Raw genomic sequence first — 12330 nt, forward strand, 5'->3', positions numbered from 1 at the left:
TACAATGAACGATTCTTTGCTTTTTGTTTATAGTTTACCGACTATATAAGATGGTAATAAATTGTTTCAATTTGTCAGTTCTTGGCCATTTTTAAAATTGAATCATTGTAGGTATTCTTCTGTGACTTGCTTCCTTCTTTAAAGATTCTGTTTTTGAGAATTATCTACATTTAAACAAGAATCTTTGGTTCTTTGATTGTGACTGCTCTATGCTATTCCACTATGTCCAATTGTGTGACTTTATTTTTTTCATTCTGCTGCTCACGCATTTGTTTGCAACTACAAATGATGCTATGAACAATCTTGAACAATCTTAAGGCTATGAGTATCATAATGTGATCCCAGAATCAGCAGCACTGGCACCACCTGGAAACTTTTTAGAAGGAAAGAGTATCAAGTCTCATGCAAGACCAACTGGATCTTAATCTGCATTTTATCAAGATCCTATAATCATTTGTATCTAATTCATATAAACAAAAGTTGCTCCAATGTATATATCTAACAGTGCAATTGCCTAAAAAGTAGGGAATGCATTTGTTGAACTTTACTAGGTAATGTCTAAATTGTTTTTGGAAGAGTTGTCCAAATATACATCCACACTAGCAGTGCATGAAAGCTCCCATTTTGTTATATCCTCACCAACAGTTAGAATTGTCTAACTTTGCAATCTTTCCAATCTAGGTGTGAAATTATGTCATTGTGCTTTTTATTTGCATTTCACTGATTACTATTGACATTGAGCATATTGTATTTGCTCGTGAAGAATTTTTCTTCCCTTTTCTATTCAATGAGCATTTTGTCCATTTCTGAGTTATTTTTAGTTTTCATAATAATTTATACAATTTTGTATGTTTTAATTTCCACCCAATTATCAGGTGTATGTATTGAGAATATTTTATACCACTGTATGTAGATTTTTACTTCCTCAGCTCCTGTTGATAACAGAGGTCCTAACTATTGTGGATGAATTTATTAATTCTTTCTTTTATGGGTTTATGCCTTTTAAAATCTATTTAAGAAATCTTTCCCTATCCGCAGTCATGTAGTCTCTTGTATTGTTTTCTAAATGTTTATATAATTTCTCTTTCAATAATTAAGCCCTTAATCTACCTGGAATCAGTTTTTATACAATCTTCAAGATAAGAATCCAATTTTATTTTTTTACATGAATAACTAATATTCTCATGCCCATTTATTGATTAATGTATTTATCTACAGTGTCAACTCTGTTGGTCAGATGTCCATATTGGTCTCCTTTTGAGCTAACTATTCTGTTTAGCTGATCTATTCACCTATACTTGAACAAATACTACATATCTTCATTTCTAAAATCTTGACAATTCTTAGTCAAAGTAACCACTTCCCTCTGGCACTAACCATTGCCCTTCTTCAGGAATCTACTAGCTATGTTTTGGGCCTATTTTTCCTTCCTACAAAATTTTGGAATTGATTTGTCAAAATTGGAATTGATTTGACAAAATCCCTAGTCATGATTTTTAAAAATTTGTTTATTTATTGTGTTTCTCTGCATGCTAGCCTCAGAATTTTTATAAAATTTGTCTTAATACTTTAATTGATTTGGGAAATCTTTACACTCACAAATAACAACTAACCCTTAAATTTTTGGTTTCTTTTACATCTCAGTCAATGAAGTGTTGTACTTTTTCAGAAACCTGCTCAGAATTTTTATTAGATATATTCCTAGGTACTTCATATTTTTGTGGCTATTATAATCAAAGTTTTAAAAATACATTTTCTAAGTAGTTCTTGCTGTTATATGGATATAGTTTAGTTCACATTTTTAGAGTATTTTTAAATCCACAGTAAAATTGAGACTATCCATTGGAATAGTCTTTCCCCCTGCCCCCATACATGCATAGTCCCCCCATTATCAATATCCCCTACCAGAGTGACAATTAATGCCTCAACATCCAAAGTCCATAGTTTACATTAGGGGTCACTGGTGTTATACTTTCTGTAGGCTCAGACAAATGTGTTAATGACATGTATCCAACAGTATACTATCATGCATGTATTTTCATTCTTATGTTTCATGTATTCATTTTGCTCCTCCCTCAGCGTCTGGTAACCAGATCTTTTTATTGTCTCCTTGGTTTGGCCTCTTCCAGAATGTCATATAGATGGAATCATATAGTACATAGACTTTTCAGACTGCTTTCTTTCATTTAGTACTATTCATTTAAGGTTCCTTCATGTTTTTTTCATGGCTTGTTAGCTCTTTTTTTTCCTTCTGAATAATATTCCATTGTCTGGATGTTCTCGTTGCCTTTTAAAGAACATCTTGGTTGCTTCCCAGTTTGGGCAATTATAAAGCTGCTATCAACATCCCTCTGCAGGTTTTGTTTTTTTTTGTTGTTGTTGTTTTTTAATGGGCAGAAGTTCTCTACTCCTTTGAGTTAATACCAAGGTGTGCTATTTATTACTGGATTCTATGGTGTTTAGTTTTGTAAGAAACCACCAAACTGGTTTCCAAAGCGCCTATGCCATTTTCCATTCACATCAGCAATGAAGGCAAGTTCCTGCCACTTCACATCCTCGCCGGCACCTGGTATTGGCAGTATTCTTCTCCCTTCATGTACTGTTTGTTCTGGATCTTTTACCTCTCCATGTAAAATCAGCTAATCAATACCTACAAAATGATTTGCTGGAATTTTGATTGGGATTGCATTGAATGTGTAGATTAATTTGGAAGAATTAACATATTGACAATATTGAGTCTTTCTATCCATGAACACAGACTGTCTCCATTTATTTGGTTTTTTGATTTATATCAAGAGTTTTATAGTTCTCCCCATTTATTTTGTTAAATTTATACCTAGGTATTTAATTTTTTGGAGTACTAATGTAAATGGTCCTGCATTTTTAATTTCAAATTCATTTGTTCATTTCTGGGATATAGGAAAGCAGTTAACTTTTATATATTGATGATATATCATGCAACCATGCTATTAGTTCAAGAAGGTTTATTTACTTGTTTGGTTGGTTTTGGTTATTTATGTCAGATTTTCTACATAGGCATGTCTTCTGCAAATGGAGGTAGTTTTAATTCTTCCTTCCCAATTCATATGCTTTTTAAAAAATTTCTTTTTAGTTGTTAATGAATCTTTCATTTTATTTATATGTGGTGCAGAGCATCAAATCCAGGGCCTCACACATGCGAGGCAAGTGCTCTACCACTGAGCCACAACTCCAGCTGTCCCCCATTAGTTTGCTTTTTAATTTCCTTTTCTTGTCTTATTGCATTAGTTTTGATTCTAGTATGATTTTGAAAAATAGTGGTGAGAAGAAACATTCCTAGTTTCTTTCTTATGTTTCCTGCAGGTTCTTGAAGGGTTTATTTAAATCAACTTGAGAATGTTCTTTGTATTTATAGTTTACTGAGAGTCGGTTTCAGGAATGGGTATTGAATTTTATTGGATGCTTTTCTGCATCAGTTGATATAATCATGTAATTTTTCTTCTTCAGCCTGTTCTATAATATATTAGTTGTTTTAAATATTGAACCAACTTTGGATGCCTGTGATAAATCTCACAGGGTTATAGTGGATAATTCTTTTGAACATTTTTGGATGATTTGCTAATTATGTTGGGGATTTTTGTACTTATGTTCAAGAATTATACTAGTAGCTTTCTTTTTAAATTTCTTATTCTTTTTAGTTATACATGACAATAGAATGTATTTTGACATATTATACATACATAGTTATATTATGGAGTATAACTTCTCTTTCTGTGGATATAAATGATGTGGAATTACAATGGTTATGTATTCATATGTGAACATAGGAAAGTAATGTCCAACTCATTCTACTGTCTTTCCTATTCCCATCTCCTCTCCCTTCCCTTCATTCCCCTTTGTCTGATCAAATGAACTTCTATTCTTCCCTCTACCACCCCTTATTGTGTGTTAGCATCTGCATATCAGAGAGAACATTTGGCCTGTGGTTTTGGGGAGTTAGCTTATTTCACTTAGCATGATAGTTTCCAGATCCATCCATTTACTGGCAAATGCCATAATTTCACTTCTTTTTATGGCTAAGTAATATTCCATTATGCATATATATCACATTTTCTTTATCCTTTCATCTGTTGAAGGGCACCTAGGTTGGTTCCCAGCTTGGCCATTGTGAATTGAGCTACTTTAAACATTGATGTGGCCATGTTACAATAGTATGTTGATTTAAAATTCTTTGGATATACCGAGGAGTGGAATAACTGGGTCAAAGGTGCTTCCATTCCAAGTTTTCTGAGGAATCTCCATATTGCTTTCCAGAGTGGTTGCACCAATTTTCAGATCCACCGGCAATGTATTTTTCCCCACATCCTCACCAACACTTATTGTTGCTTGCATTCTTGATAATTGCCATTCACTGGAGTGAGATGAAATCCTAGAGTAGTTTTGATTTGCATCTCTCTAATTGCTCAAGATGTTGAACATTTTTTTTCATATATTTGCTGACTGATAGTATATCTTCTTCTATGAAGTGTTTGTTCAGTTCCTTTGCCAATTTATGGATTGGGTGTTTTGTTTTGTGTTTGTGTGTGTGTGTGTGTATGTGTGTGTTAAGTTTTGAGTTATTTATGTATTCTGGAGATCAATGCTCTATCTGAGGTGCAGGTGGTGAAGATTTTCTCCCAATCTGAAGGCTGTCTCTTCACATTCTTGACTGTTTCCTTTCCTGTGAAGAAACTTTTTAGTTTGATGCCATACTATTTATTGGTTCTTAATTTTACTTCTTGTGCTTTAGGAGTCTTGTTGAGGAATTCAGTTCCTATTCTGATACAATGGAGAGTTGGGCCTACTTTTCTCTTAGTGGATGCATGGTCTCTGGATCTAATGCCTAGGTCCTTGATCCACCTTGAGTTGAGTTCTGTGCAGGTTGAGTAATAGGGGTTTAATTTCATTTTGACATAGATGGATTTCCAGTTTTCTCAGCAACATTTGTTGAAGAGGCTATCTTTTCTCCAATGTATTTTTATGGTGCCTTTGTCTAATATAAGATAACTGTATTTATGTAGGTTTGTCTCCGTGTCTTCTAATCTGTACCACTGTACTTCATGTCTATTTTGGTGCCAGTACCTGCTGTTTTTGTTACTATAGCTCTGTGGAATACTGTAAGGTCTGGTATTGTGATACTTCTTGCTTCACTTTTCTCACTGAGGATTGCTTTGTCTATTCTGGGCCTCTTATTTTTCCATTTAAATTTCATGACAGCTTTTTTATTTCTATGAAGAGTGTCATTGAAATTTTAATAGGAACTGTATTAAGTCTATATACAACTTCTGGTAGTATATCCATTTTGACAATGTTAACTCTGCTTATCCAAGAACATGAGAGATCTTCCCATCTTTTAAAGTCTTCTTCATTTTCTTTCCTTCGTGTTCTGTAGTTTCCACTGTAGAGGTCTTTCACCTCTTTTATTAGATTAATTCTCAATTTTTTCCCTGAGGCTATTGTGAATGGGATAGTTTCCTAATTTCACTTTCAATTGATTCATCACTTATGTATAGGAATGCAACTGTTTTATGGGTGTTAATTTTATATCTTGTTACTTTGCTGAATTCATTTATGGGTTCCAGAAATTTTCTGGTAAAGCTTTTTGGGTCTTCTAAATAGAGAATCATGTTATTAGCAAATAGGGATACTTTGAGCTCTTCTTTTTCTACTTGTATCCCTTTAATTTTCTTTCTTCTAATTGCTCTGACTAGAGTTTCCAGGACTGTGTTGAATAAAAATGATGAAAGATGGCATCCCTGTATTTTTCCAGGTTTTTGAGTGAATGCTTTCAATATTTCTCCATTTAGAATGACATTGGCCTTGGGTTTAGCATATACAGCTTTTACAATGTCAGATATGTTCTTACCCTGGTTTTTCTAGTGTTTTGAACATGAATGGATGCTGTATTTTGTGAAATGCATTTTCTGCATCTATTGAAATTATCATATGATTCTTGTCTTTAAGTCTATTGATGTGATGAATTACATTTATTGATTTCCATATATTGAGCCAAACTTGCATGGCTGGGATGAACCCCACTTGATCATGGTGCACTATCTTTTTAATAAGTTTTTATATGCAATTTGCCAGTATTTTGTTAGTAATTTTGGCATCTATGTTCATCAGGGATATTGGTTTGAAGTTAGTCTTCTTTCCTTGATATGTCTTTGTCTGGTTTTGATATTGCAATGATCCTAGCATCATAGAATGAGTTTGGAATGACTGCCACTTCTGTATCACTGCATCCTGATGCAAAGTGAAAGTATGGGATCTTTTTCAAAAACAGGGGAAAATACTATTAAAAGTATTAAATATAGATCTTATTTTTCAATAGTCACTCTTATTACCTGTCATGATTTTTTATTAGCAATATAATGTCATGCTTCCTTGGACATGGAAATACTCATAGACCCAGTGCAGACTTTTAGTTACCTGCTGCCAACTTCCTACCAGTTTTTTTCTCTCCATAGACCTCATACATCATGCCCAGGTCAATGGTGGGATCTGAAAAAAAATCAAGCCAGGTTTGACATAATAGACCCCCCAAGATTAGCACAACCTCTGTGGTGAAATATGCTATATACCTGGATTGGAAGTGCCCAAGAGGCTCACTCCTGCAACAGTGAAGTCTCCATCAGCCACACCCTGGTACTACCAGCCAGAAGTAGGACAGCTGCTTTCATGTCTTATTCCAAGATGCTGCAGAGTACATATCCCTGGTACTGACCAATCCCACACCAGAACCTAAACCCTCACTACTGTCAAAAGTAAAAGCAGGTTTGGGGGACAAGGAGGGTAGAGAGGATGACCAGTCAGGACCCAAGCCAGAGCATGGAGGAATGAGTGTCAAAGAAGCTGTCCCCAAGAGGCAGAGAGGCAGTAGGAGGTAGGACTGTGCATGGGCCAAAGCTCCAAACCCCCAACTCATGCTCCATTGTTCTGTCATACTGACTTATAAAACACAAATTTAAAGATAAATTTATTAAAAGTTCAAGACAAATAATGCAGAGCACCTATTGATTTTGTTTGCCCCCGAACCAGAGTTCTGACACTAGGGAGGAGAATTCCTGGAACAAGTATCATGTTAGCATCTGAACTCTCTTGCTTGCTTTCCCCACCCCCACCTCAGAATAGAGAATAAGGAGGGAGAATAATTCAGGGGGGTCATTCTCCATCTTTGTGAACAATTTCACTATGAAATATTTTTGTTGTTGTTGTTGATTTTTGGTACCAGGGATTGAGCCCAGGTGTGCTTAACCATTGTGCCATATCCCCCACCCTTTTTAAATTTTGAGACTGGGTCTTACTGAGTGGCTTAGAGCCTTGCTAAGTTGCTGAGGATGGTGTTGGAATCGCAATCCTCCTGCCTCATCCTCCTGAGCAGCTGGGATTACAGGCATGCACCCAGGTTCACTGTGAAGCTTTATCACTGTTTCCCTATTATCTACCTACCTATTTAAATTGCTTTGGCAAAGTCAATTGCCAAGGTTAATAGAGCGTTTTTTTTTTTTTTCTTACTGTTTGACTCCTATACTGCATCTAATATTGCAGATCACTCATTTCTCCTTGAAACTCTTTCATTCCTTCATTCATCTTATGCTACTATTTTCTATTTCTATATTAATTCTTTCCCAGTCTCCACCCCACCCATGATACTTTGGTTTTTTGTCATCTGTCCTTACCTTAAATGTCAGGTTAATCCAGGATTCTCTCCTTTGCTTTCCTCTCACTCTGCACTTGGGACCTATGCACCAACTCAAGAAAACCAAGCAGACTGATAAAGATGCAGCAGAATGCAGCTGTCTCCCCCCGCCCCCACTGTACAAATAAGATTGTTCAGTTTATAATCCACTGATACTGACTCCTTCCCTACAAGGTTACAAGTCTTCCTTTATTACCTACACATTTCTCCTTCTGCCTTCAAATATTCCTTCCCAGATGCACTGGTAATTCATTCAGTGGCCAACTTTATTCTTCCTGAACCTCTGACAAGTAGCATTGCTCACAGCAGATCATATCAGTCCTGGAGTCAGGGATCTTTACTGATCAACTTTGAACTTTATTGAGCACAGTATTTCTGTCAAGATTTATATACTTATTCAGTAACTCTCTACTATATTTGGCTGAACATATGAAATATTATGGTCATTATACAGTCTCAGAAACTAACCGCAGGGTTGGGATTGTGGCTCAGTGGTAGAGCACTTGCCTAGCACATGTGAGGCACTGCGTTTGATCTTCAGCACTAACTAACTAACTAACTAACTAAATAAATAAATAAATAAAGTTATTGTGTCTATCTACAACTAAAAAATAGATTTAAAAAATAAACTAACTATATACTCATTTACTGATTCTGAAATAATTTTTGTTTTATTCATAATAATGTATTTGGCACTGTGCCATGATCAGAAAGTGGAAGAAAATATTCTTCAGGTATATTGACTTTCAGAGATTATATGATAAAAATCGATACAAATAACTTTTAAGTAAAAAAGCACTTCTTAAAAAGCATACAACTAAGTATACAAATGAATATTGTTCCTTTTCAAGGACTGATAGATAAAGAATTTGTAGCATTTAAAGGATGGCTTTCTATTTGACATAAATTACAACATATGTGAAATAAAAATATCAAAAATTTTAATTAAGATTAACCATGCAATTTCTATTACACAAACTTGTAGTATTCTTAAAGAAACACACAGATTAACGCTCTTTAGTCTTCTAAAATGACAAATGGGTCAAAAAATACATTGATAAACAAATAGATGTATGTAGGGGTTTTTTTTGTTTGTTGGCTTGTTATATTTAGCCTGTTTATTTATTTGCAATGGAATATAAATAGAATATTTAGAGGTTTAGAAAAGTGTATTGGAAGTTAAACATCCAAATTAATATTAAATATGCTGTTTACTAATATATGTTTCTTCTTTTTCCCAACAGAAATTTATTTCACAATTTAACCCAGGTAAAAATTTTTTCAATGTTTTATATCCATCATATATTGCTAATATATTGTTTCCTTATTATCTTTCAAATCTATCAGAGAGAAATTTTCCACAGTGATTTTGTGATTAAATTTGCTTGCAGCAGTGGTAAACAATGCATGTTTTGAGGACTCTTAGTGGGTGCCATAAGACCAATTTTAAAGGGTCCCTAAGGTCTATGCTTTTCCAACTGTATATCTGTGCAAGGATAGATTTCTTTTTCTAATATACTTAACAGCAAAACAACATATACTAAACAGCAGAATCAGAAATAGTCATCCAGCTATCTTCTATTAATACTGATATTAAAGAGATTTCAAAAATATTAAATAGCTATGTTTCTTTCTATTTGGAAAATATAGCTATTTTTCATAAAAAAGTTAACCACAATATAATAGGTTTATCATAGTTTTAAAACTAAGTATTTAAACATTCTCATTTTAGGGGGCTGGGGAGATAGCTCAGTCAGTAGAGTGCTTGCCTTGTAAGCACAAGGCCCCGGGTTCGATCCCCAGCACCCCCCACCAAAAAAATTCTCATTTTAAATTTGTAATATGGTATATGCTGATAAATCAAACCCACAGAAAACAAAAGTCTTGCAGGATTTTCAACTATTTTTAAGAGTGTAAAGGGTACTGGAGATGTAGTTTAGTAGTAAAGCACTTGTCTAGCAGGTGTGAGGCCCTGGGTTCAGCCCCAAAAAAGAGTATAGAGAAAGAAAGGTTCAGGAGATCAAAAATATTTTAAACTCTGGAATAGAGAATGATTAGAAGGACAAGTACGTTAGAGCAATACATTCAAAATTTTAGAAATTGAAATAAAGTGATAATATTTAGAAATTAAATGTGTATATAGATATTTTAATTTGCTGGAAAGAGGAGGTAGTAAAAAGGTAATGAACTCCCTACAGTAGATAGAGATGCCTGAGTAAGCAGGTGTGTCCCTAAGTACTCCTACCCCAAATCCCACTGACATTACTGCAGTGATTTTTAAGGATATAATCATAACAATGTTCAAAAGCAAGAAAGAATATTGGTGTTGAATACAACAGTTTAAGATAGATAGAAAACAGAGAGGAACTTTCAGAAGTGGAATCTATGTTACAGATCCAAATAATATAGACTAGAACCTCCATGTCATTGAGAACACATAGAAATGCCTGGAGAAAGATTATGTATGTTTGTATAAAGCTAGTAAACATGTCCAGATCTTTACATTGACATAAGTGCAAATGGGTGTATAGAACTTAAAAGGAAGTTGGAAATAATTAAGGAACTCCAAGCTAGAGTTCTGAGACTGAATCCTGAGCTGAGAACAAAATATAAGTCCTTCTGCAAAAGGAGTAACATTTAAATGTGTATGTGAGAATAGGAAGTGAAACCTCCAGACCCTAAGACAAAGAGGAACTGAAACTAATTTCCTTACGTGAAGTTAGGATTTATAAAGGGCATATAAAATGGGGACTGATAAGCTCTACTTATTGACTTAGGTTAACTGCAAATAATTGATACATCTCTTACAACAAGGGGTCAAAAATAAGGTTTCTCAGGTGGATGTCCTGGTTTGATAGCCCAAGAGATATAAAGAGCCTATCACCCAGAAATAAATACAAAAATGACTTTGCAAATAGTAAAACACATGGAATACGGGCAAAAATGATTGAAAAATCTATTTCCATAACTAAGAACATGCAGGATTCTCAGAGAAAACAGATTCTGTGTAAATAACCTCACAATAAAAGGTATAAACTATAGGAACCAAATTGCCTGGAGTAGACACCAAAATGGAGAAAGTTTATACTATTCAAAACTAAAGATAAGAACCATATGAAAAATTTCTAGATTCCTATTTAAAATTAATAGATTCCTATTTAAAATAGTCAAAAATAAAAGAAGCAATAGAAAGAAAACAAAAAAATAGGACTTTTCATAACTATAAAAGCCAATTCATTAAAATGTCTTAAACTGAAAAAGTAGGTATCTAAAAATCAAAAGTCAGTACAGCAGACTAGATACACTTGAAAAGAATAGAGAATTAGTGCTTTGAAATGGGAGTCATGCAGAATATAGCACAGCACATAAAGGTGAAAAGATGGAAAATATCCAAAGAAATGTTGAGGCATAGAAAATAGGTTGAGTCAGGTCATCATACATAAAATAGGTATTTCAAAAAAGGAAGAAAGGAATTGGAGACAGTACTAGAGAGATAGTTATGGAGAATCTTCCACAATTGAAGACATGATTTCTAAGACTGAAAAACTAAAGTACTTGATGCAACAGATAAAATTGAGCATATGAACTATATAATATACAAGTAAATCTAATCTAAATAAGCATTAACAAAACATTTTAATAAAATACTAGGCAATAAAAGAATGGAAAATAGAGGGGGATTTTAGTTTGAAGCTAAATACTTATAAATACACATTATAATTATATTAACTTCAACCTATATGAAATATGCATGTAAAAACTGAAGGCTGTACATTAAAGTAATAGAAATAAATATACAAAGCCCAACATAATGGCACATATCTGTAATCCTAGCTATTCAGGAGGCTGAGGCAAGAAGATCACATTTGAGGCCAACTTAAGCAAATTTTGAGACCCTATCTCAAAATAGAACTGGGGATTATAGTTTAGCGGTAGAGTACAAGGCCCTGAGTTAAATCCCCAGAATGAAAACAGAGGGAGAAAAGAAAAATGAATAGGACAATTCCTAAAAAATAATGCTCTAGAAGAAGAAGTAAGAAAATGACATCAACCCAAGAGAAGGCAATAAAAAAGAAAAATGAACTAAAGGGAAATTAAGGAAAAAAAACCAGGAACACAAAATAAAATTTAGATCATTTTAATGAAATCACTAATCAATGTGACTGAATTAAACACACCTAGTAAATGACAAAAATCTGATTTTTGTAAAAGTTACATGAAGATGAAAAAAAGTTGGAGAGAAAAGAATGCAAACATCAATACTGTTAAAACTAGGGTAACAATATGAATATGAAATAGATATATGGATATAGCTCAGTGATTAAGTGCTTTGCAAGCATACAGGAGGCTCTACATTCGTTTCTTAGCAACACACACACACACACACACACACACAAATAGGTATAAAGAGGGAAATTAATTCATGACAAAGGAAAAATCTAAAAAGTAGGTAAATAAGTTAAACTTTATTCACCTAACAATAATCTCACCCAATCATAAAGATGGAAAGTTCCCCTAATTCATTTTCAGACTTCAACACAACCTTAATAACAAAAGTGGATAATGAAAAAGGGAGGATGGAAGAGAGGAAAGAAAAAAACTGGATAAAA

General features: G+C 33.9%; 1 protein-coding gene across 1 annotated transcript in view; it reads left to right on the plus strand.

Annotated features, from left to right (window-relative positions):
- Positions 1-12330, plus strand: part of CATSPERE (catsper channel auxiliary subunit epsilon) — a gene marked incomplete at its 3' end in the record, with an annotated part of 219030 nt that overhangs the window by 44549 nt on the left and 162151 nt on the right. Inside the window, exon 6 of the mRNA XM_079107281.1 lies at positions 8965-8989. Coding sequence (XP_078963407.1) covers positions 8965-8989 — 25 coding nt within the window. The remainder of the gene's footprint in view (positions 1-8964; positions 8990-12330) is intronic.

The sequence above is a fragment of the Sciurus vulgaris genome (assembly GCF_902686455.1).
Source record: "Sciurus vulgaris genome assembly, chromosome: 12".
NCBI lineage: Eukaryota > Metazoa > Chordata > Mammalia > Rodentia > Sciuridae > Sciurus > Sciurus vulgaris.